The sequence below is a fragment of the Mustelus asterias genome, unplaced genomic scaffold (genome assembly GCF_964213995.1).
Source record: "Mustelus asterias unplaced genomic scaffold, sMusAst1.hap1.1 HAP1_SCAFFOLD_2001, whole genome shotgun sequence".
Lineage (NCBI taxonomy): Eukaryota > Metazoa > Chordata > Chondrichthyes > Carcharhiniformes > Triakidae > Mustelus > Mustelus asterias.
In genome coordinates this window covers 40,662-67,968 of record NW_027591946.1, presented here as the reverse complement: position 1 = coordinate 67,968, position 27,307 = coordinate 40,662, and the positions used below count along the sequence as shown (strand labels likewise).

At 47.0% G+C, this 27,307-nt stretch overlaps 1 protein-coding gene across 1 annotated transcript in view; it reads right to left on the bottom strand.

Moving 5' to 3' along the window:
* Positions 1 to 322: 322 nt before the first annotated feature.
* LOC144489083 (alpha-2-macroglobulin-like) overlaps positions 323 to 27,307 on the bottom strand; it is a 66,446-nt gene continuing 39,461 nt past the window's right edge. The window contains exons 8-13 of the mRNA XM_078207037.1: positions 21,298 to 21,403; positions 17,549 to 17,663; positions 15,659 to 15,768; positions 3,066 to 3,227; positions 2,261 to 2,479; positions 323 to 486 (exon numbers count right to left, since the gene is read on the bottom strand). Coding sequence (XP_078063163.1) covers positions 334 to 486; positions 2,261 to 2,479; positions 3,066 to 3,227; positions 15,659 to 15,768; positions 17,549 to 17,663; positions 21,298 to 21,403 — 865 coding nt within the window. The 3' untranslated portion in view covers positions 323 to 333. The remainder of the gene's footprint in view (positions 487 to 2,260; positions 2,480 to 3,065; positions 3,228 to 15,658; positions 15,769 to 17,548; positions 17,664 to 21,297; positions 21,404 to 27,307) is intronic.

Here is a 27,307-nt window from a genome sequence, read left to right as displayed (position 1 = left end):
ACTCACACTCTCGCGCGCGCACACTCACACTCTCGCGCGCACTCACTCACACTCCCTCACGCACACTCACACTCTCTCGCGCACACTCACGCTCTCTCGCACACACTTGCACACACACCGTCTCACACACACACACACAAACACCGTCACACACACACAAACACCGTCTCACACACACACACACCGTCTCACACACACACACACACACACACACACACACACACACACCGTCACACACACACACACACACACACACACACAGTGGGAGCTGTGTGACTTGTGTTCCAGAGGGAAGCAGAGGGAGTTCGGGACAAACAGTTTGCTTTGAATATTTTAGGAGCAGGGTGGGAGGTGTTCGGGGAGGGGGAGGGTCACATTGATCGATACGGGCGATCTCCACAGACAAGCGAGAAGCATCAAACCTTCGGAGCCACCGACGGAGATCGTTTTCTGATTGAGTTTCACGATAAGTCCCCTCGACATGACCTGTGCAGAGAGAGAGAGAGAGCAGGATGTGGTCAAACAGACAATGCCACAGAAATGAGGCCCAACAGAAAAGTGAAGTTTGCAGGTGATACCAGGTTGGGTGGAAGAGTGAACTGTGATGAGGATGCAGAGATCCTTCAGCATGATCTGGACAGCTTGGGTGAGTGGGCAAATCAATGGCAGACGCAGTATTATTTAGTCATAGAGGTTTACAGCATGGAAACAGGCCCTTCGGCCCAACTTGTCCATGCCACCCCTTTTTTTAGCCATTAATCTAGTCCCAATTGCCCGCATTTGGCCCATATCCCTCTGTACCCATCATACCCATGTAACTGTCTAAATGCTTTTCAAAAGACAAAATTGTACCCGCCTCTACTACTGCCTCTGGCAGCTCGTTCCAGACACTCACCACCCTCTGTGTGAAAAAATTGACCCTCTGGACACTGGAGTTTTATTTAGATAAATGCGAGGTGATGCATTTTGGTAGATTTGAACCAGGGCAGGACTTACTTAGTTAATGGTAGGGCATTGGGGAGAGTTACAGATCAAAGAGATCCAGGGGTACAGGTTCAAAGCTCCTTGAAAGTGGAGTCACAGGTGGACAGAGTGGAGAAGAAGGCATTCGGCATGCTTAGTTTCATCGGTCAGAACATTGAATACAGGAGTTGGGACGCCTTGTTGAAGTTGTACAAGACATTGGTAAGGCCACACTTGGAATACTGTGTACAGTTCTGGTCACCCTATTATAGAAAGGATATTATTAAACTAGAAAGGGTGCAGAAGAGATTTACTAGGATGCTACCGGGACTTGATGGATTGAGTTATAAGGAGAGGCTGGATAGACTGGGACTTTTTTCTCTGGAGCGTAGGAGGCTGAGGGGTGACCTTATAGAGGTCTATAAAATAATTAGGGGCACAGATCAGCTAGATAGTCAACATCTTTTCCCAAAGGTAGGGGAGTCTAAAACTAGAGGGCATAGGTTTAAGGTGAGAGGGGAGAGATACAAAAGTGTCCAGAGGGGCAATTGTTTCACACAGAGGGTGGTGAGTGTCTGGAACAAGCTGCCAGAGGCAGTAGTAGAGGCGGGTACAATTTTGTCTTTTAAGAAGTGTTTGGACAGTTACATGGGTACGATGGGTACAGAGGGATTTGGGCCAAATGTGGGCAATTGGTTCTCGCTTAATGGTTAGAAAAAGGGGCGGCATGGACAAGTTGGGCTGAAGAGCCTGATTCCATGCTGTAAACCTCTATGACTCTATTCATGGGACATGGGCGTCGCTGGCTGGTCCAGCATTTATTGCCCATCCCTAGTTGCCCTTGGAGGGCAGTTGAGAGTCAACCACATTGCTGTGGCTCTGGAGTCACAGGTCAGCCAGACCGGGTAAGGACGGCAGATTTCCTTCCCTAAAAGGACATTAGTGAACCAGATGGGTTTTTCCGATAATGGTTTCATGGTCATCAGTAGATTCTTAATTCAAGATTTATGTCATTGAACTCAAATTCCACCATCTGCCGTGGCGGGATTCGAATCTGGGTCCCCCAGAACATTAGCTGAGTTTCTGGATTAATAGTCTAGCGATAATATCACTGGGTCATCGCCTCCCAAAACATTGAATGTATTCAAGAGGCGACTGGATGTAGCACCTGAGGGGGTTGTGGGGAGAGAGCAGGATTAGGCTGTTGAGTTGGATGATCAGTCATGATCGTGACAAATGACGGAGCAGGCTCGATTGGGCCTCCTCCCGCTCCGATCTTCTATGTTTCTATTCTCACCAGGTAGAAGACATCCAGGCTGGCCTTTTCCTGGACTGTTGGACACGTGATGGTGTAGTGAATTTCTACGTCCAGCTGTGAGTCACAGGGCAGTTCCTGATGGTGCTTCTGGATGGAGAGGAAACTGCTGGATCTGGAGTAGAAGGGTTTGACCATGTGATGACCGGACTTGTGGTGGGGAAGACTGTTTTGAAAGAGGTAACCACCCTGATAAATGGCCTAGAAAGAGAGGAGGAGGAGAGAGCAACAGGTTAAGCACATCCAGTGTCAACAAGATATTATACTCAATTTCCCCACCAAAACCTTCTTGAAGCATTTGTGTTATCCACCCTCCAACAGGAGAGAATCTAACCATCTCCCCCCACTGCCATTGGTGAAATCCCCTCCCCCACTATCAACATCCTGGGGGTCCCCATTGACCAGAAATTGAACTGGGACCCAGCCAGTTAGAGAGAATCTAACCATCTCCCCCTGTCATTCCATCCTCAGTCCCACACACCCTGACAAGACCCACCCTCAACCCCAACTTAGTCCTGAATGCCCGCAACGAACCCCTGTCATTCCAAGTCAGTTGGCAAAATACCCTAGCCTTGTTCACCAAGTGGGCACGGTAATCCCCTGTCCAAATCCCTGACTCGCAACGCCAGCCAGTCTGACCGTGTCCCCGTGGCACACAACGCGGGCGTGTCCCGCCTCGATCGACCCCGAAACGGGGAAATCCCACCCGAGGTCAATGGACGTCCCCGTGGTCCGACCCTGATTCCCATGGTGGGCGGGACAGGTACAATTCGCCCCCTTGACTCACGGTGAAGGACACAGGCAGAGACCCCCAGGTGGTTGTATCCAGTGAGAACGATGCCAACCCATTCTCATCCGTGGTAAGTTTCTCGGCGCCAGGTTTCAAACTGCAGAACAGGAAGATGGAGGCATTGCGGACAGGACCACCAGTGGAATATTGTATTCGGACCTGCACAGTGAGATAGACGCATTATTGTAAATTAATGAGAATAATTTAATCCTGCATATATTAAACAATGTGTCTGTGTCTGGGGGAGAGTTTAATCTTGTATATATTACACAGTGTGTGTGTGCGAGAGATTAATCCTGTATATATTACAGTGTGTGTGTGTGTGTGTGCGAGAGATTAATCCTGTATATATTACACAGTGTGTGTGTGTGTGTGTGTGGGAGAGTTTAATCCTGTATATATTACACAGTGTGTGTGTGTGTGTGTGTGGGAGAGTTTAATCCTGTATATATTACACAGTGTGTGTGTGGGAGAGTTTAATCCTGTATATATTACACAGTGTGTGTGTGTGGGAGAGTTTAATCCTGTATATATTACACAGTGTGTGTGTGTGTGGGAGAGTTTAATCCTGTATATATTACACAGTGTGTGTGTGTGTGTGTGTGGGAGAGTTTAATCCTGTATATATTACACAGTGTGTGTGTGGGAGAGTTTAATCCTGTATATATTACACAGTGTGTGTGTGTGTGGGAGAGTTTAACCCTGTATATATTACACAGTGTGTGTGTGGGAGAGTTTAACCCTGTATATATTACACAGTGTGTGTGTGTGGGAGAGTTTAATCCTGTATATATTACAGAGTGTGTGTGTGTGTGGGAGAGTTTAATCCTGTATATATTACACAGTGTGTGTGTGTGTGGGAGAGTTTAATCCTGTATATATTACACAGTGTGTGTGTGTGTGGGAGAGTTTAATCCTGTATATATTACACAGTGTGTGTGTGTGTGGGAGAGTTTAATCCTGTATATATTACACAGTGTGTGTGTGGGAGAGTTTAATCCTGTATATATTACACAGTGTGTGTGTGTGTGGGAGAGTTTAATCCTGTATATATTACACAGTGTGTGTGTGTGGGAGTGTTTAATCCTGTATATATTACACAGTGTGTGTGTGTGTGTGTGGGAGAGTTTAATCCTGTATATATTACACAGTGTGTGTGTGTGCGAGAGTTTAATCCTGTATATATTACACAGTGTGTGTGTGTGTGTGGGAGAGTTTAATCCTGTATATATTACACAGTGTGTGTGTGTGGGAGAGTTTAATCCTGTATATATTACACAGTGTGTGTGTGTGGGAGAGTTTAATCCTGTATATATTACAGAGTGTGTGTGTGTGTGGGAGAGTTTAATCCTGTATATATTACACAGTGTGTGTGTGTGGGAGAGTTTAATCCTGTATATATTACACAGTGTGTGTGTGGGAGAGTTTAATCCTGTATATATTACACAGTGTGTGTGTGTGTGGGAGAGTTTAATCCTGTATATATTACACAGTGTGTGTGTGTGTGGGAGAGTTTAATCCTGTATATATTACACAGTGTGTGTGTGTGTGGGAGAGTTTAATCCTGTATATATTACACAGTGTGTGTGTGTGTGGGAGAGTTTAATCCTGTATATATTACACAGTGTGTGTGTGCGGGAGAGTTTAATCCTGTATATATTACACAGTGTGTGTGTGGGAGAGTTTAATCCTGTATATATTACACAGTGTGTGTGTGTGGGAGAGTTTAATCCTGTATATATTACACAGTGTGTGTGTGGGAGAGTTTAATCCTGTATATATTACAGTGTGTGTGTGTGTGTGTGCGAGAGATTAATCCTGTATATATTACACAGTGTGTGTGTGCGTGTGTGTGGGAGAGTTTAATCCTGTATATATTACACAGTGTGTGTGTGGGAGAGTTTAATCCTGTATATATTACACAGTGTGTGTGTGTGTGGGAGAGTTTAACCCTGTATATATTACACAGTGTGTGTGTGGGAGAGTTTAACCCTGTATATATTACACAGTGTGTGTGTGTGGGAGAGTTTAATCCTGTATATATTACACAGTGTGTGTGTGTGTGGGAGAGTTTAATCCTGTATATATTACACAGTGTGTGTGTGTGTGGGAGAGTTTAATCCTGTATATATTACACAGTGTGTGTGTGTGTGGGAGAGTTTAATCCTGTATATATTACACAGTGTGTGTGTGGGAGAGTTTAATCCTGTATATATTACACAGTGTGTGTGTGTGTGGGAGAGTTTAATCCTGTATATATTACACAGTGTGTGTGTGTGGGAGTGTTTAATCCTGTATATATTACACAGTGTGTGTGTGTGGGTGGGAGAGTTTAATCCTGTATATATTACACAGTGTGTGTGTGTGCGAGAGTTTAATCCTGTATATATTACACAGTGTGTGTGTGTGTGTGGGAGAGTTTAATCCTGTATATATTACACAGTGTGTGTGTGTGGGAGAGTTTAATCCTGTATATATTACACAGTGTGTGTGTGTGGGAGAGTTTAATCCTGTATATATTACAGAGTGTGTGTGTGTGTGGGAGAGTTTAATCCTGTATATATTACACAGTGTGTGTGTGTGGGAGAGTTTAATCCTGTATATATTACACAGTGTGTGTGTGGGAGAGTTTAATCCTGTATATATTACACAGTGTGTGTGTGTGTGGGAGAGTTTAATCCTGTATATATTACACAGTGTGTGTGTGTGTGGGAGAGTTTAATCCTGTATATATCACAGTGTGTGTGTGTGTGTGTGCGAGAGATTAATCCTGTATATATTACACAGTGTGTGTGTGTGTGTGTGTGGGAGAGTTTAATCCTGGAAATATTACACAGTGTGTGTGTGTGTGTGTGTGGGAGAGTTTAATCCTGTATATATTACACAGTGTGTGTGTGGGAGAGTTTAATCCTGTATATATTACACAGTGTGTGTGTGTGTGGGAGAGTTTAACCCTGTATATATTACACAGTGTGTGTGTGGGAGAGGTTAACCCTGTATATATTACACAGTGTGTGTGTGTGGGAGAGTTTAATCCTGTATATATTACAGAGTGTGTGTGTGTGTGGGAGAGTTTAATCCTGTATATATTACACAGTGTGTGTGTGTGTGGGAGAGTTTAATCCTGTATATATTACACAGTGTGTGTGTGTGTGGGAGAGTTTAATCCTGTATATATTACACAGTGTGTGTGTGTGGGAGAGTTTAATCCTGTATATATTACACAGTGTGTGTGTGTGTGGGAGAGTTTAATCCTGTATATATTACACAGTGTGTGTGTGTGGGAGAGTTTAATCCTGTATATATTACACAGTGTGTGTGTGGGAGAGTTTAATCCTGTATATATTACACAGTGTGTGTGTGTGTGGGAGAGTTTAATCCTGTATATATTACACAGTGTGTGTGTGTGGGAGTGTTTAATCCTGTATATATTACACAGTGTGTGTGTGTGTGTGGGAGAGTTTAATCCTGTATATATTACACAGTGTGTGTGTGTGCGAGAGTTTAATCCTGTATATATTACACAGTGTGTGTGTGTGTGTGGGAGAGTTTAATCCTGTATATATTACACAGTGTGTGTGTGTGGGAGAGTTTAATCCTGTATATATTACACAGTGTGTGTGTGTGGGAGAGTTTAATCCTGTATATATTACAGAGTGTGTGTGTGTGTGGGAGAGTTTAATCCTGTATATATTACACAGTGTGTGTGTGTGGGAGAGTTTAATCCTGTATATATTACACAGTGTGTGTGTGGGAGAGTTTAATCCTGTATATATTACACAGTGTGTGTGTGTGTGGGAGAGTTTAATCCTGTATATATTACACAGTGTGTGTGTGTGTGGGAGAGTTTAATCCTGTATATATTACACAGTGTGTGTGTGTGTGGGAGAGTTTAATCCTGTATATATTACACAGTGTGTGTGTGTGGGAGAGTTTAATCCTGTATATATTACACAGTGTGTGTGTGCGGGAGAGTTTAATCCTGTATATATTACACAGTGTGTGTGTGGGAGAGTTTAATCCTGTATATATTACACAGTGTGTGTGTGTGGGAGAGTTTAATCCTGTATATATTACACAGTGTGTGTGTGGGAGAGTTTAATCCTGTATATATTACAGTGTGTGTGTGTGTGTGTGCGAGAGATTAATCCTGTATATATTACACAGTGTGTGTGTGTGTGTGTGTGGGAGAGTTTAATCCTGTATATATTACACAGTGTGTGTGTGGGAGAGTTTAATCCTGTATATATTACACAGTGTGTGTGTGTGTGGGAGAGTTTAACCCTGTATATATTACACAGTGTGTGTGTGGGAGAGTTTAACCCTGTATATATTACACAGTGTGTGTGTGTGGGAGAGTTTAATCCTGTATATATTACACAGTGTGTGTGTGTGTGGGAGAGTTTAATCCTGTATATATTACACAGTGTGTGTGTGTGTGGGAGAGTTTAATCCTGTATATATTACACAGTGTGTGTGTGTGGGAGAGTTTAATCCTGTATATATTACACAGTGTGTGTGTGGGAGAGTTTAATCCTGTATATATTACACAGTGTGTGTGTGTGTGGGAGAGTTTAATCCTGTATATATTACACAGTGTGTGTGTGTGGGAGTGTTTAATCCTGTATATATTACACAGTGTGTGTGTGTGTGTGGGAGAGTTTAATCCTGTATATATTACACAGTGTGTGTGTGTGCGAGAGTTTAATCCTGTATATATTACACAGTGTGTGTGTGTGTGTGGGAGAGTTTAATCCTGTATATATTACACAGTGTGTGTGTGTGGGAGAGTTTAATCCTGTATATATTACACAGTGTGTGTGTGTGGGAGAGTTTAATCCTGTATATATTACAGAGTGTGTGTGTGTGTGGGAGAGTTTAATCCTGTATATATTACACAGTGTGTGTGTGTGGGAGAGTTTAATCCTGTATATATTACACAGTGTGTGTGTGGGAGAGTTTAATCCTGTATATATTACACAGTGTGTGTGTGTGTGGGAGAGTTTAATCCTGTATATATTACACAGTGTGTGTGTGTGTGGGAGAGTTTAATCCTGTATATATTACACAGTGTGTGTGTGTGTGGGAGAGTTTAATCCTGTATATATTACACAGTGTGTGTGTGTGTGGGAGAGTTTAATCCTGTATATATTACACAGTGTGTGTGTGCGGGAGAGTTTAATCCTGTATATATTACACAGTGTGTGTGTGGGAGAGTTTAATCCTGTATATATTACACAGTGTGTGTGTGTGGGAGAGTTTAATCCTGTATATATTACACAGTGTGTGTGTGGGAGAGTTTAATCCTGTATATATTACACAGTGTGTGTGTGGGGGAGAGTTTAATCCTGTATATATTACACAGTGTGTGTGTGTGTGGGAGAGTTTAATCCTGTATATATTACACAGTGTGTGTGTGCGGGAGAGTTTAATCCTGTATATATTACACAGTGTGTGTGTGTGTGTGGGAGAGTTTAATCCTGTATATATTACACAGTGTGTGTGTGTGTGGGAGAGTTTAATCCTGTATATATTACACAGTGTGTGTGTGTGGGAGAGTTTAATCCTGTATATATTACACAGTGTGTGTGTGTGTGTGGGAGAGTTTAATCCTGTATATATTACACAGTGTGTGTGTGTGTGGGAGTTTAATCCTGTATATATTACACAGTGTGTGTGTGTGGGAGAGTTTAATCCTGTATATATTACACAGTGTGTGTGTGTGTGGGAGAGTTTAATCCTGTATATATTACACAGTGTGTGTGTGTGGGAGAGTTTAATCCTGTATATATTACACAGTGTGTGTGTGGGAGAGTTTAATCCTGTATATATTACACAGTGTGTGTGTGTGGGAGAGTTTAATCCTGTATATATTACACAGTGTGTGTGTGTGTGGGAGTTTAATCCTGTATATATTACACAGTGTGTGTGTGTGGGAGAGTTTAATCCTGTATATATTACACAGTGTGTGTGTGTGTGGGAGAGTTAAATCCTGTAAATATTACACAGTGTGTGTGTGGGAGAGTTTAATCCTGTATATATTACACAGTGTGTGTGTGTGGGAGAGTTTAATCCTGTATATATTACACAGTGTGTGTGTGTGTGGGAGAGTTTAATCCTGTATATATTACACAGTGTGTGTGTGTGGGAGAGTTTAATCCTGTATATATTACACAGTGTGTGTGTGTGTGGGAGAGTTTAATCCTGCATATATTACACAGTGTGTGTGTGTGTGGGAGTTTAATCCTGTATATATTACACAGTGTGTGTGTGTGTGGGAGAGTTTAACCCTGTATATATTACACAGTGTGTGTGTGTGTGGGAGAGTTTAATCCTGTATATATTACACAGTGTGTGTGTGTGTGGGAGAGTTTAATCCTGTATATATTACACAGTGTGTGTGTGTGTGGGAGAGTTTAACCCTGTATATATTACACAGTGTGTGTGTGTGTGGGAGAGTTTAATCCTGTATATATTACACAGTGTGTGTGTGTGTGGGAGAGTTTAATCCTGTATATATTACACAGTGTGTGTGTGTGGGAGAGTTTAATCCTGTATATATTACACAGTGTGTGTGTGGGAGAGTTTAATCCTGTATATATTACACAGTGTGTGTGTGTGTGGGAGAGTTTAATCCTGTATATATTACACAGTGTGTGTGTGTGGGAGTGTTTAATCCTGTATATATTACACAGTGTGTGTGTGTGTGTGGGAGAGTTTAATCCTGTATATATTACACAGTGTGTGTGTGTGCGAGAGTTTAATCCTGTATATATTACACAGTGTGTGTGTGTGTGTGGGAGAGTTTAATCCTGTATATATTACACAGTGTGTGTGTGTGGGAGAGTTTAATCCTGTATATATTACACAGTGTGTGTGTGTGGGAGAGTTTAATCCTGTATATATTACACAGTGTGTGTGTGTGTGGGAGAGTTTAATCCTGTATATATTACACAGTGTGTGTGTGTGTGGGAGAGTTTAATCCTGCATATATTACACAGTGTGTGTGTGTGTGGGAGTTTAATCCTGTATATATTACACAGTGTGTGTGTGTGTGGGAGAGTTTAACCCTGTATATATTACACAGTGTGTGTGTGTGTGGGAGAGTTTAATCCTGTATATATTACACAGTGTGTGTGTGTGTGGGAGAGTTTAATCCTGTATATATTACACAGTGTGTGTGTGTGTGGGAGAGTTTAACCCTGTATATATTACACAGTGTGTGTGTGTGTGGGAGAGTTTAATCCTGTATATATTACACAGTGTGTGTGTGTGTGGGAGAGTTTAATCCTGTATATATTACACAGTGTGTGTGTGTGTGGGAGAGTTTAATCCTGTATATATTACACAGTGTGTGTGTGTGGGAGAGTTTAATCCTGTCTATATTACACAGTGTGTGTGTGTGGGAGAGTTTAATCCTGTATATATTACACAGTGTGTGTGTGTGGGAGAGTTTAATCCTGTATATATTACACAGTGTGTGTGTGTGGGAGAGTTTAATCCTGTATATATTACACAGTGTGTGTGTGTGTGGGAGAGTTTAATCCTGTATATATTACACAGTGTGTGTGTGTGGGAGAGTTTAATCCTGTATGTATTACACAGTGTGTGTGTGTGGGAGAGTTTAATCCTGTATATATTACACAGTGTGTGTGTGTGGGAGAGTTTAATCCTGTATATATTACACAGTGTGTGTGTGTGGGAGAGTTTAATCCTGTATATATTACACAGTGTGTGTGTGTGGGAGAGTTTAATCCTGTATATATTACACAGTGTGTGTGTGTGGGAGTGTTTAATCCTGTATATATTACACAGTGTGTGTGTGGGATAGGTTAATCCTGTATATATTACACAGTGTGTGTGTGTGTGGGAGAGTTTAATCCTGTATATATTACACAGTGTGTGTGTGGGATAGGTTAATCCTGTATATATTACACAGTGTGTGTGTGTGGGAAAGTTTAATCCTGTATATATTACACAGTGTGTGTGTGTGGGAGAGTTTAATCCTGTATATATTACACAGTGTGTGTGGGAGAGTTTAATCCTGTATATATTACACAGTGTGTGTGTGTGGGAGTGTTTAATCCTGTATATATTACACAGTGTGTGTGTGTGTGGGAGAGTTTAATCCTGTATATATTACACAGTGTGTGTGTGTGTGTGAGTTTAATCCTGTATATATTACACAGTGTGTGTGTGTGTGGGAGAGTTTAATCCTGTATATATTACACAGTGTGTGTGTGTGTGTGGGCGTGTTTAATCCTGTATATATTACACAGTGTGTGTGTGTGGGAGAGTTTAACCCTGTATATATTACACAGTGTGTGTGTGTGTGGGAGAGTTTAATCCTGTATATATTACACAGTGTGTGTGTGTGGGTGAGTTTAATCCTGTATATATTACACAGTGTGTGTGTGTGGGTGAGTTTAATCCTGTATATATTACACAGTGTGTGTGTGTGTGGGAGAGTTTAATCCTGTATATATTACACAGTGTGTGTGTGTGGGTGAGTTTAATCCTGTATATATTACACAGTGTGTGTGTGTGTGGGAGAGTTTAATCCTGTATATATTACACAGTGTGTGTGTGGGAGAGTTTAATCCTGTATATATTACACAGTGTGTGTGTGTGGGAGAGTTTAATCCTGTATATATTACACAGTGTGTGTGTGTGTGGGAGAGTTTAATCCTGTATATATTACACAGTGTGTGTGTGGGAGAGTTTAATCCTGTATATATTACACAGTGTGTGTGTGGGAGAGTTTAATCCTGTATATATTACAGTGTGTGTGTGGGAGAGTTTAATCCTGTATATATTACACAGTGTGTGTGTGTGTGGGAGAGTTTAATCCTGTATATATTACACAGTGTGTGTGTGTGTGGGAGAGTTTAATCCTGTATATATTACAGTGTGTGTGGGAGAGTTTAATCCTGTATATATTACACTGTGTGTGTGGGAGAGTTTGATCCTGTATATATTACACAGTGTGTGTGTGTGTGTGTGTGTGGGAGTGTTTAACCCTGTATATATTACACAGTGTGTGTGTGTGTGTGTGTGAGTTTAATCCTGTATAAATTACACAGTGTGTGTGTGTGTGTGGGAGAGTTTAATCCTGTATATATTACACAGTGTGTGTGTGTGGGAGAGTTTAATCCTGTATATATTACACAGTGTGTGTGTGTGGGAGTGTTTAATCCTGTATATATCCCACAGTGTGTGTGTGGGAGAGTTTAATCCTGTATATATTACACAGTGTGTGTGTGTGGGAGAGTTTAATCCTGTATATATTACACAGTGTGTGTGTGTGTGGGAGAGTTTAATCCTGTATATATTACACAGTGTGTGTGTGTGGGAGAGTTTAATCCTGTATATATTACACAGTGTGTGTGGGAGAGTTTAATCCTGTATATATTACACAGTGTGTGTGTGGGATAGGTTAATCCTGTATATATTACACAGTGTGTATGTGTGGGAGAGTTTAATCCTGTATATATTACACAGTGTGTGTGTGTGTGGGAGAGTTTAATCCTGTATATATTACACAGTGTGTGTGGGAAAGTTTAATCCTGTATATATTACACAGTGTGTGTGTGTGTGTGAGTTTAATCCTGTATATATTACACAGTGTGTGTGTGTGGGAGAGTTTAATCCTGTATATATTACACAGTGTGTGTGTGTGTGGGAGAGTTTAATCCTGTATATATTACACAGTGTGTGTGGGAAAGTTTAATCCTGTATATATTACACAGTGTGTGTGTGTGTGTGAGTTTAATCCTGTATATATTACACAGTGTGTGTGTGTGGGAGAGTTTAATCCTGTATATATTACACAGTGTGTGTGTGGGAGAGTTTAATCCTGTATATATTACAGTGTGTGTGTGTGGGAGAGTTTAATCCTGTATATATTACACAGTGTGTGTGTGTGGGAGAGTTTAATCCTGTATATATTACACAGTGTGTGTGTGTGTGTGTGGGAGAGTTTAATCCTGTATATATTACACAGTGTGTGTGTGTGGGAGAGTTTAATCCTGTATATATTACACAGTGTGTGTGTGGGAGAGTTTAATCCTGTATATATTACACAGTGTGTGTGTGTGTGTGTGTGGGAGAGTTTAATCCTGTATATATTACACAGTGTGTGTGTGTGGGAGAGTTTAATCCTGTATATATTACACAGTGTGTGTGTGGGAGTGTTTAATCCTGTATATATTACACAGTGTGTGTGTGTGGGAGAGTTTAATCCTGTATATATTACACAGTGTGTGTGTGTGGGAGAGTTTAATCCTGTATATATTACACAGTGTGTGTGTGGGAGTGTTTAATCCTGTATATATTACACAGTGTGTGTGTGTGGGAGAGTTTAATCCTGTATATATTACACTGTGTGTGTGTGTGTGGGAGAGTTTAATCCTGTATATATTACACAGTGTGTGTGTGTGTGGGAGAGTTTAATCCTGTATATATTACACAGTGTGTGTGTGTGGGAGAGTTTAATCCTGTATATATTACACAGTGTGTGTGTGGGAGAGTTTAATCCTGTATATATTACAGTGTGTGTGTGTGGGAGAGTTTAATCCTGTATATATTACACAGTGTGTGTGTGTGGGAGAGTTTAATCCTGTATATATTACACAGTGTGTGTGTGTGTGGGAGAGTTTAATCCTGTATATATTACACAGTGTGTGTGTGGGAGAGTTTAATCCTGTATATATTACACAGTGTGTGTGTGTGGGAGAGTTTAATCCTGTATATATTACACAGTGTGTGTGTGGGAGTGTTTAATCCTGTATATATTACACAGTGTGTCTGTGTGTGGGAGACTTTAATCCTGTATATATTACACAGTGTGTGTGTGTGTGGGAGAGTTTAATCCTGTATATATTACACAGTGTGTGTGTGTGTGGGAGAGTTTAATCCTGTATATATTACACAGTGTGTGTGTGTGGGAGAGTTTAATCCTGTATATATTACACAGTGTGTGTGTGGGAGAGTTTAATCCTGTATATATTACACAGTGTGTGTGTGTATGGGAGAGTTTAATCCTGTATATATTACACAGTGTGTGTGTGTGGGAGAGTTTAATCCTGTATATATTACACAGTGTGTGTGTGTGTGAGAGTTTAATCCTGTATATATTACACAGTGTGTGTGTGTGGGAGAGTTTAATCCTGTATATATTACACAGTGTGTGTGTGTGGGAGAGTTTAATCCTGTATATATTACAGTGTGTGTGTGTGTGTGTGTGGGAGAGTTTAATCCTGTATATATTACAGTGTATGTGTGTGGGAGAGTTTAATCCTGTATATATTACACAGTGTGTGTGTGTGTGGGAGAGTTTAATCCTGTATATATTACACAGTGTGTGTGTGTGTGGGAGAGTTTAATCCTGTATATATTACACAGTGTGTGTGTGTGTGTGGGAGAGTTTAATCCTGTATATATTACAGTGTATGTGTGTGGGAGAGTTTAATCCTGTATATATTACACAGTGTGTGTGTGTGTGGGAGAGTTTAATCCTGTATATATTACACAGTGTGTGTGTGTGGGAGAGTTTAATCCTGTATATATTACACAGTGTGTGTGTATGGGAGAGTTTAATCCTGTATATATTACACAGTGTGTGTGTGTGTGGGAGAGTTTAATCCTGTATATATTACACAGTGTGTGTGTGTGGGAGAGTTTAATCCTGTATATATTACACAGTGTGTGTGTGTGGGAGAGTTTAATCCTGTATATATTACACAGTGTGTGTGTGTGGGAGAGTTTAATCCTGTATATATTACACAGTGTGTGTGTGGGGGAGAGTTTAATCCTGTATATATTACACAGAGTGTGTGTGTGTGGGAGAGTTTAATCCTGTATATATTACACAGTGTGTGTGTGTGTGGGAGAGTTTAATCCTGTATATATTACACAGTGTGTGTGTGTGGGAGAGTTTAATCCTGTATATATTACACAGTGTGTGTGTGTGTGGGAGAGTTTAATCCTGTATATATTACACAGTGTGTGTGTGTGGGAGAGTTTAATCCTGTATATATTACACAGTGTGTGTGTGTGTGGGAGAGTTTAATCCTGTATATATTACACAGTGTGTGTGTGTGGGAGAGTTTAATCCTGTATATATTACACAGTGTGTGTGTGTGGGAGAGTTTAATCCTGTATATATTACACAGAGTGTGTGTGTGTGTGTGGGAGAGTTTAATCCTGTATATATTACACAGTGTGTGTGTGTGGGAGAGTTTAATCCTGTATATATTACACAGTGTGTGTGTGTGTGTGGGAGAGTTTAATCCTGTATATATTACACAGTGTGTGTGTGTGGGAGAGTTTAATCCTGTATATATTACACAGTGTGTGTGTGGGATAGTTTAATCCTGTATATATTACACAGTGTGTGTGTGGGAGAGTTTAATCCTGTATATATTACACAGTGTGTGTGTGGGAGAGTTTAATCCTGTATATATTACACAGTGTGTGTGTGGGAGAGTTTAATCCTGTATATATTACACAGTGTGTGTGTGTATGGGAGAGTTTAATCCTGTATATATTACACAGTGTGTGTGTGTGTGGGAGAGTTGAATTAAATTTACCTGCCCACTGTACGGGAGTCCTTTCTTATAATGATCTTCCACTCCTTCGAAAGTTATCTTTGAGATTTCTGGATTGACGCTGGTTTCGCCAAAAGCAGCGAGGTGTAAACCTGCCGATGAAAGCTAAGCTGTTATACAAGCACCATGTTGGGGTGAGGTTTAGATTTAGCTCTGGGGTTGAGCCTCAGTGTCAGCACTATCCTGAGGTTATGTGGCCCTGCTCGGGTTTGCATTTGGGTTAGGGTGAGATTCAGTGTTAGGTCGAGGGTCAGGAGCAGTTTTAGGGTGAGGATTCGGGGTCGGGCCGAGGAGGGTTAGGGTCAAGTTTAATTTCCCGACAAATGTTAGTTTCCTGATCTTGAGGCTGCGAGGAGAGGTTGGATAAACTGGGATTGTTTGTGCTGGGAAAACAGAGGCTGAGGGGATAGAGGTCGACAAAATGATGAGGCATTTACAGAATCATACTATCCCTACAGTGCAGAAGGAGGCCATTCAGCCCATCAAGTCCGCACCGACCACAATCCCACCCAGGCCCTATCCCAAGAACCCGATGCATTTACCCTAATAGTCCCCCTGACACTAAGGGGCAATTTAGCACGGCCAATCCACCTAACCTGCACATCTTTCGGACTGTGGGAGGAAACCCACGCAGACACGGGGAGAATGTGCAAACTCCACAGAGACAGTGACCCAAGCTGGGAATTGAACCCGGGTCTCTGGCGCTGTGAGGCAGCAGTGCGAACCCACTGAGCCACCATACAGCCCCAGGGAGGATAGTCAGAGACTTTATCCAGGGTGGAAATGTCATTTACAAAGAGGCACAGGTTTAAAGTTTATTTATTAGTGTCACAAGTCGGCTTACATTAACACTGCAATGAAGTTGCTGTGAAAATCCCCCAGTCGCCACACTCTGGCGCCTGTTCGGGTGACACTGAGGGAGAATTTAGCATGGCCAATGCACCCTAGTCAGAAGTCTCACAACACCAGGTTAAAGTCCAACAGGTTTATTTGGTAGCACAAGCCACAAGCTTTCAGAGCGCTGCTCCTTCATCAGGTGAGTGGGAGTTCTGTTCACAAACAGGGCCGACAGAGACACGAACTCAATTTAATGGTTGGAATGCGAGTCTTTACAGGTAATCAAGTGACCCCAAGCTGGACCTGAATCGAACCTGAATCCCGGGAGTTGTGAGGCAGCAGAGCCAACCACTGCTGTACTGTTGCCTGGTCTGGAGGGCATTAGCTATGAGGAGAGGTTGGAGAAACTTGGTTTGTTCTCACGGGAGCGACGGAGGTTGAGGGGGAGACCTGATAGAAGTCGACAAGATTATGAGGGGCATGGACAGAGTGGATAGTCAGAAGCTTTTTCCCCAGGGTGGAAGAGTCAGTTACTCGGGGGGCACAGGTTTAAGGTGTGAGAGGCAAGGTTTAAAGGAGATGTACGAGGCAGATTTTTTACACAGAGGGTGGTGGGTGCCGGGAACTCATTGCCGGGGGAGATAGTGGAAGCGGATACGATAGTGAGTTTTAAGGGGTCCCCGGAAGGGTAGGGGGTTTTAGTTCAGTCGGGGCAGCATGGTCGGTGCAGACTTGGAGGGCCGAAGGGACTGTTCCTGTGCTGTAATTCTCTGTGTTCACTGCGCAGGGGGAACTTGTTCACCCAGAGAGAGAGAGAGAGAGAGTGGGTGCCTGGAACATGCTGCCAGAGGGGGTGGTGGAAGTGGGCACATTCGCAACATTTGAGAGGCATCAGGATGGGTGCGTGATGAGGGAGGGAAGAGAGGGAGATGGGCCGAGTGAGGGCAGGAGGTTTGTTTTTGCAGTTGAGTTGGGGCATCAAGATCGGGACAGGTTAGGAGGGCCGAGGATGGAAACTTGCGTCCGTAAACTCACCTGTACCCGACTCCACCATAATGAAGTTAGCACGCACATTGTCAGTGAAGCGACGCTTCACAAACTTGTAGCTTTTAGTGGAGAGATCCGTTACCAGGCAGCCATTGGCATCAGTCTGAGGGGGTTTTGGGGGGGGGGGGGAATCAGAGAGGACAATGTGAGTAGAAGAGGTCGATAATGCTGACTGGCTTCTCACAAGAATTTCCCCATCATTATCCCAATCACCCGCCAAGATGGTCTGCACATAATCCCACATCAGACAGGTCAGTGCAGACCCTGCGGCACTCCCTCAGCACTGACCCTCTGACCCTGCGGCACTCCCTCAGCACTGACCCTCAGACAGTGCGGCACTCCCTCAGCACTGACCCTCTGACAGTGCGGCACTCCCTCAGCACTGACCCTCTGACCCTGCGGCACTCCCTCAGCACTGACCCTCAGACAGTGCGGCACTCCCTCAGCACTGACCCTCTGACAGTGCGGCACTCCCTCAGTACTGACCCTCTGACAGTGCGGCACTCCCTCAGCACTGACCCTCTGACAGTGCGGCACTCCCTCAGCACTGACCCTCTGACAGTGCGGCACTCCCTCAGTACTGACCCTCTGACAGTGCGGCACTCCCTCAGCACTGACCCTCTGACCCTGCGGCACTCCCTCAGCACTGACCCTCAGACAGTGCGGCACTCCCTCAGCACTGACCCTCTGACAGTGCGGCACTCCCTCAGTACTGACCCTCTGACAGTGCGGCACTCCCTCAGCACTGACCCTCTGACAGTGCGGCACTCCCTCAGCACTGACCCTCTGACAGTGCGGCACTCCCTCAGTACTGACCCTCTGACAGTGCGGCACTCCCTCAGCACTGACCCTCTGACAGTGCGGCACTCCCTCAGCACTGACCCTCTGACAGTGCGGCACTCCCTCAGCACTGACCCTCAGACAGTGCGGCACTCCCTCAGCACTGACCCTCTGACAGTGCGGCACTCCCTCAGCACTGACCCTCAGACAGTGCGGCACTCCCTCAGTACTGACCCTCTGACAGTGCGGCACTCCCTCAGCACTGACCCTCTGACAGTGCAGCACTCCCTCAGCACTGACCCTCTGACAGTGCGGCACTCCCTCAGCACTGACCCTCTGACAGTGCGGCACTCCCTCAGCACTGACCCTCTGACAGTGCAGCACTCCCTCAGCACTGACCCTCTGACAGTGCGGCACTCCCTCAGCACTGACCCTCTGACAGTGCGGCACTCCCTCAGCACTGACCCTCTGACAGTGCGGCACTCCCTCAGCACTGACCCTCTGACAGTGCGGCACTCCCTCAGCACTGACCCTCTGACAGTGCGGCACTCCCTCAGCACTGACCCGCTGACAGTGCGGCACTCCCTCAGCACTGACCCTCTGACAGTGCGGCGCTCCCTCAGCACTGACCCTCTGACAGTGCAGCACTCCCTCAGCACTGACCCTCTGACAGTGCGGCGCTCCCTCAGCACTGACCCTCTGACAGTGCGGCACTCCCTCAGCACTGACCCTCTGACAGTGCGACACTCCCTCAGCACTGACCCTCTGACAGTGCGGCACTCCCACAGCACTGACCCTCTGACAGTGCGGCACTCCCACAGCACTGACCCTCTGACAGTGCGGCACTCCCTCAGCACTGACCCTCTGACAGTGCGGGGCTCCCTCAGCACTGACCCTCTGACAGTGCGGCACTCCCTCAGTCCTGACCCTCTGACAGTGCGGGGCTCCCTCAGCACTGACCCTCTGACAGTGCGGCACTCCCTCAGCACTGACCCTCTGACAGTGCGGGGCTCCCTCAGCACTGACCCTCTGACAGTGCGGCACTCCCTCAGTACTGACCCTCTGACAGTGCGGCACTCCCTCAGTACTGACCCTCTGACAGTGCGGCACTCCCACAGCACTGACCCTCTGACAGTGCGGCACTCCCACAGTACTGACCCTCTGACAGTGCGGCACTCCCTCAGTACTGACCCTCTGACAGTGCGGCACTCCCACAGCACTGACCCTCTGACAGTGCGGCACTCCCTCAGTACTGACCCTCTGACAGTGCGGCACTCCCTCAGCACTGACCCTCCGACAGTGCAGCACTCCCTCAGCACTGACCCTCTGACAGTGCGGCACTCCCTCAGCACTGACCCTCTGACAGTGCGGCACTCCCTCAGTACTGACCCTCTGACAGTGCGGCACTCCCTCAGTACTGACCCTCTGACAGTGTGGCACTCCCTCAGCACTGACCCTCTGACAGTGCGGCACTCCCTCAGTACTGACCCTCTGACAGTGCGGCACTCCCTCAGCACTGACCCTCTGACAGTGTGGCACTCCCTCAGTACTGACCCACTGACAGTGCGGCACTCCTTCAGTACTGACCCTCTGACAGTGCGGCACTCCCTCAGCACTGACCCTCTGACAGTGCGGCACTCCCTCAGTACTGACCCTCTGACAGTGTGGCACTCCCTCAGCACTGACCCTCTGACAGTGCGGCACTCCCTCAGCACTGACCCTCTGACCCTGCGGCACTCCCTCAGCACTGACCCTCTGACAGTGCGGCACTCCCTCAGTACTGACCCTCTGACCCTGCGGCACTCCCTCAGCACTGACCCTCTGACAGTGCGGCACTCCCTCAGCACTGACCCTCTGACAGTGCGGCACTCCCTCAGCACTGACCCTCTGACCCTGCGGCACTCCCTCAGCACTGACCCTCTGACAGTGCGGCACTCCCTCAGTACTGACCCTCTGACCCTGCGGCACTCCCTCAGCACTGACCCTCTGACAGTGCAGCACTCCCTCAGTACTGACCCTCTGACAGTGCGGCACTCCCTCAGCACTGACCCTCTGACAGTGCGGCACTCCCTCAGTACTGACCCTCTGACAGTGCGGCACTCCCTCAGTACTGACCCTCTGACAGTGCGGCACTCCCTCAGCACTGACCCTCTGACAGTGCGGCACTCCCTCAGTACTGACCCTCTGACAGTGCGGCACTCCCTCAGCACTGACCCTCTGACAGTGCGGCACTCCCTCAGCACTGACCCTCTGACAGTGCGGCACTCCCTCAGCACTGACCCTCTGACAGTGCGGCACTCCCTCAGTACTGACCCTCTGACAGTGCGGCACTCCCTCAGTACTGACCCTCTGACAGTGCGGCACTCCCTCAGTACTGACCCTCTGACAGTGCGGCACTCCCTCAGCACTGACCCTCTGACAGTGCGGCACTCCCTCAGTACTGACCCTCTGACAGTGCGGCACTCCCTCAGCACTGACCCTCTGACAGTGCGGCACTCCCTCAGCACTGACCCTCTGACAGTGCGGCACTCCCTCAGCACTGACCCTCTGACAGTGCGGCACTCCCTCAGCACTGACCCTCTGACAGTGCGGCACTCCCTCAGTACTGACCCTCTGACAGTGCGGCACTCCCTCAGTACTGACCCTCTGACAGTGCGGCACTCCCTCAGTACTGACCCTCTGACAGTGCGGCACTCCCTCAGCACTGACCCTCTGACAGTGCGGCACTCCCTCAGTACTGACCCTCTGACAGTGCGGCACTCCCTCAGCACTGACCCTCTGACAGTGCGGCACTCCCTCAGCACTGACCCTCTGACAGTGCGGCACTCCCTCAGCACTGACCCTCTGACAGTGCGGCACTCCCTCAGCACTGACCCTCTGACAGTGCGGCACTCCCTCAGCACTGACCCTCTGACAGTGCAGCACTCCCTCAGCACTGACCCTCTGACAGTTCTCACCTTCCCATCCACATGCTCACAATACGTCACGGATGCGAAGTAGTTATAGGATTGCAAACAAACGGTGCCATTCACTAATCCCTTCACTGGCTTCCCATAGGTGTATCTGTAAAATATTCAACTGGTTAGAAACAGAGCAAATCAACCTCCCCATCAAACACTCCCAGGACAGGTACAGCACGGGGTTAGATACAGAGTAAAGCTCCCTCTACACTGTCCCCATCAAACACTCCCAGGACAGGTACAGCACGGGGTTAGATACAGAGTAAAGCTCCCTCTACACTGTCCCCATCAAACACTCCCGGGACGGGTACAGCACGGGGTTAGATACAGAGTAAAGCTCCCTCTACACTGTCCCCATCAAACACTCCCAGGACAGGTACAGCACGGGGTTAGATACAGAGTAAAGCTCCCTCTAAACTGTCCCCATCAAACACTCCCAGGACAGGTACAGCACGGGGTTAGATACAGAGTAAAGCTCCCTCTACACTGTCCCCCATCAAACACTCCCAGGACAGGTACAGCACGGGGTTAGATACAGAGTAAAGCTCCCTCTACACTGTCCCCCCATCAAACACTCCCAGGACAGGTACAGCACGGGGTCAGATACAGAGTAAAGCTCCCTCTACACTGTGCCCCATCAAACACTCCCAGGACAGGTACAGCACGGGGTTAGATACAGAGTAAAGCTCCCTCTACACTGTCCCCATCAAACACTCCCAGGACAGGTACAGCACGGGGTTAGATACAGAGTAAAGCTCCCTCTACACTGTCCCCATCAAACACTCCCAGGACAGGTACAGCACGGGGTTAGATACAGAGTAAAGCTCCCTCTATACTGTCCCCATCAAACACTCCCAGGACAGGTACAGCACGGGGTTAGATACAGAGTAAAGCTCCCTCTACACTGTCCCCATCAAACACTCCCAGGACAGGTACAGCACGGGGTTAGATACAGAGTAAAGCTCCCTCTACACTGTCCCCATCAAACACTCCCAGGACAGGTACAGCACGGGGTTAGATACAGAGTAAAGCTCCCTCTACACTGTCCCCATCAAACACTCCCAGGACAGGTACAGCACGGGGTGAGATACAGAGTAAAGCTCCCTCTACACTGTCCCCATTAAATACTCCCAGGACAGGTAAAGAACGGGGTAAGATACAGAGTAAAGCTCCCTCTACACTGTCCCCATCAAACACTCCCAGGACAGGTACAGCACGGGGTTAGATACAGAGTAAAGCTCCCTCTCCACTGTCCCCCATCAAACACTCCCAGGACAGGTACAGCACGGGGTTAGATACAGAGTAAAGCTCCCTCTACACTGTCCCCATCAAACACTCCCAGGACAGGTACAGCACGGGGTTAGATACAGAGTAAAGCTCCCTCCACACTGTCCCCATCAAACACTCCCAGGACAGGTACAGCACGGGGTGAGATACAGAGTAAAGCTCCCTCAACACTGTCCCCATCAAACACTCCCAGGACAGGTACAGCACGGGGTTAGATACAGAGTAAAGGTCCCTCTACACTGTCCAAATCAAACACTCCCAGGGCAGGTACAGCACGGGGTTCGATACAGAGTAAAGCTCCCTCTACTCTGTCCCCCATCAAACACTCCCAGGACAGGTACAGCACGGGGTTAGATACAGAGTAAAGCTCCCTCTACACTGTCCCCATCAAACACTCCCGGGACAGGGACAGCACGGGGTTAGATACAGAGTAAAGCTCCCTCTACACTGTCCTCATCAAACACTCCCAGGACAGGGACAGCACGGGGTTAGATACAGAGTAAAACTCCCTCTACACTGTCCCCATCAAACACACCCAGGACAGGTACAGCACGGGGTTAGATACAGAGTAAAACTCCCTCTACACTGTCCCCATCAAACACTCCCAGGACAGGTACAGCACGGGGTTCGATACAGAGTAAAGCTCCCTCCACACTGTCCCCATCAAATACTCCCAGGACAGGTACAGCACGGGGTTAGATACAGAGTAAAGCTCCCTCTACACTGTCCCCATTAAATACTCCCAGGACAGGTACAGCACGGGGTTAGATACAGAGTAAAGCTCCCTCTACACTGTCCCCCATCAAACACTCCCAGGACAGGTACAGCACGGGGTTAGATACAGAGTAAAGCTCCCTCTACACTGTCCCCATCAAGAACTCCCAGGACAGGTACAGCACGGGGTTAGATACAGAGTAAAGCTCCCTCTACACTGTCCCCATCAAACACTCCCGGGACAGGGACAGCACGGGGTTAGATACAGAGTAAAGCTCCCTCTACACTGTCCCCCATCAAACACTCCCAGGACAGGTACAGCACGGGGTTAGATACAGAGTAAAGCTCCCTCTACACTGTCCCCATCAAGAACTCCCAGGACAGGTACAGCACGGGGTTAGATACAGAGTAAAGCTCCCTCTACACTGTCCCCATCAAGAACTCCCAGGACAGGTACAGCACGGGGTTAGATACAGAGTAAAGCTCCCTCTACACTGTCCCCATCAAACACTCCCGGGACAGGGACAGCACGGGGTTAGATACAGAGTAAAGCTCCCTCTACACTGTCCCCATCAAACACTCCCAGGACAGGTACAGCACGGGGTTAGATACAGAGTAAAGCTCCCTCTACACTGTCCCCCATCAAACACTCCCAGGACAGGGACAGCACGGGGTTAGATACAGAGTAAAGCTCCCTCTACACTGTCCCCATCAAACACTCCCAGGACAGGGACAGCACGGGGTTAGATACAGAGTAAAGCTCCCTCTACACTGTCCCCATCAAACACTCCCAGGACAGGTACAGCACGGGGTTAGATACAGAGTAAAGCTCCCTCTACACTGTCCCCCATCAAACACTCCCAGGACAGGTACAGCACAGGGTTAGATACAGAGTAAAGCTCCCTCAACACCGTCCCCCATTAAATACTCCCAGGACAGGTACAGCACGGGGTTAGATACAGAGTAAAGCTCCCTCTACACTGTCCCCATCAAACACTCCCAGGACAGGTACAGCACGGGGTTCGATACAGAGTAAAGCTCCCTCTACACTGTCCCCCATCAAACACTCCCAGGACAGGTACAGCACGGGGTTCGATACAGAGTAAAGCTCCCTCTACACTGTCCCCCATCAAACACTCCCAGGACAGGTACAGCACGGGGTTAGATACAGAGTAAAGCTCCCTCTACACTGTCCCCCATCAAACACTCCCAGGACAGGTACAGCACGGGGTTAGATACAGAGTAAAGCTCCCTCTACACTGTCCCCATTAAATACTCCCAGGACAGGTACAGCACGGGGTTAGATACAGAGTAAAGCTCCCTCTACACTGTCCCCCATCAAACACTCCCAGGACAGGTACAGCACGGGGTTAGATACAGAGTAAAGCTCCCTCTACACTGTCCCCCATCAAACACTCCCAGGACAGGTACAGCACGGGGCTAGATACAGAGTAAAGCTCCCTCTGCACTGTCCCCCATCAAACATTCCAGGACAGGTACAGCACGGGGTTAGATACAGAGTAAAGCTCCCTCTACACTGTCCCCATCAAACACTCCCAGGACAGGTACAGCATGGGGTTAGATACAGAGTAAAGGTCCCTCTACACTGTCCAAATCAAACACTCCCAGGGCAGGTACAGCACGGGGTTCGATACAGAGTAAAGCTCCCTCTACTCTGTCCCCCATCAAACACTCCCAGGACAGGTACAGCACGGGGTTAGATACAGAGTAAAGCTCCCTCTACACTGTCCCCATCAAACACTCCCGGGACAGGGACAGCACGGGGTTAGATACAGAGTAAAGCTCCCTCTACACTGTCCTCATCAAACACTCCCAGGACAGGGACAGCACGGGGTTAGATACAGAGTAAAACTCCCTCTACACTGTCCCCATCAAACACACCCAGGACAGGTACAGCACGGGGTTAGATACAGAGTAAAACTCCCTCTACACTGTCCCCATCAAACACTCCCAGGACAGGTACAGCACGGGGTTCGATACAGAGTAAAGCTCCCTCCACACTGTCCCCATCAAATACTCCCAGGACAGGTACAGCACGGGGTTAGATACAGAGTAAAGCTCCCTCTACACTGTCCCCATTAAATACTCCCAGGACAGGTACAGCACGGGGTTAGATACAGAGTAAAGCTCCCTCTACACTGTCCCCCATCAAACACTCCCAGGACAGGTACAGCACGGGGTTAGATACAGAGTAAAGCTCCCTCTACACTGTCCCCATCAAGAACTCCCAGGACAGGTACAGCACGGGGTTAGATACAGAGTAAAGCTCCCTCTACACTGTCCCCATCAAACACTCCCGGGACAGGGACAGCACGGGGTTAGATACAGAGTAAAGCTCCCTCTACACTGTCCCCCATCAAACACTCCCAGGACAGGTACAGCACGGGGTTAGATACAGAGTAAAGCTCCCTCTACACTGTCCCCATCAAGAACTCCCAGGACAGGTACAGCACGGGGTTAGATACAGAGTAAAGCTCCCTCTACACTGTCCCCATCAAGAACTCCCAGGACAGGTACAGCACGGGGTTAGATACAGAGTAAAGCTCCCTCTACACTGTCCCCATCAAACACTCCCGGGACAGGGACAGCACGGGGTTAGATACAGAGTAAAGCTCCCTCTACACTGTCCCCATCAAACACTCCCAGGACAGGTACAGCACGGGGTTAGATACAGAGTAAAGCTCCCTCTACACTGTCCCCCATCAAACACTCCCAGGACAGGGACAGCACGGGGTTAGATACAGAGTAAAGCTCCCTCTACACTGTCCCCATCAAACACTCCCAGGACAGGGACAGCACGGGGTTAGATACAGAGTAAAGCTCCCTCTACACTGTCCCCATCAAACACTCCCAGGACAGGTACAGCACGGGGTTAGATACAGAGTAAAGCTCCCTCTACACTGTCCCCCATCAAACACTCCCAGGACAGGTACAGCACAGGGTTAGATACAGAGTAAAGCTCCCTCAACACCGTCCCCCATTAAATACTCCCAGGACAGGTACAGCACGGGGTTAGATACAGAGTAAAGCTCCCTCTACACTGTCCCCATCAAACACTCCCAGGACAGGTACAGCACGGGGTTCGATACAGAGTAAAGCTCCCTCTACACTGTCCCCCATCAAACACTCCCAGGACAGGTACAGCACGGGGTTCGATACAGAGTAAAGCTCCCTCTACACTGTCCCCCATCAAACACTCCCAGGACAGGTACAGCACGGGGTTAGATACAGAGTAAAGCTCCCTCTACACTGTCCCCCATCAAACACTCCCAGGACAGGTACAGCACGGGGTTAGATACAGAGTAAAGCTCCCTCTACACTGTCCCCATTAAATACTCCCAGGACAGGTACAGCACGGGGTTAGATACAGAGTAAAGCTCCCTCTACACTGTCCCCCATCAAACACTCCCAGGACAGGTACAGCACGGGGTTAGATACAGAGTAAAGCTCCCTCTACACTGTCCCCCATCAAACACTCCCAGGACAGGTACAGCACGGGGCTAGATACAGAGTAAAGCTCCCTCTGCACTGTCCCCCATCAAACATTCCAGGACAGGTACAGCACGGGGTTAGATACAGAGTAAAGCTCCCTCTACACTGTCCCCATCAAACACTCCCAGGACAGGTACAGCATGGGCTTAGATGCAGAGTAAAGATCCCTCTACACTGTCCCCCCATCAAACACTCCCAGGACAGGTACAGCACGGGGTTAGATACAGAGTAAAGCTCCCTCTACACTGTCCCCATCAAACACTCCCAGGACAGGTACAGCACGGGGTTAGATACAGAGTAAAACTCCCTCTACACTGTCCCCATCAAACACTCCCAGGACAGGTACAGCACGGGGTTAGATACAGAGTAAAGCTCCCTCTACACTGTCCCCATCAAACACTCCCAGGACAGGTACAGCACGGGGTTCGATACAGAGTAAAGCTCCCTCGACACTGTCCCCATCAAACACTCCCAGGACAGGTACAGCACGGGG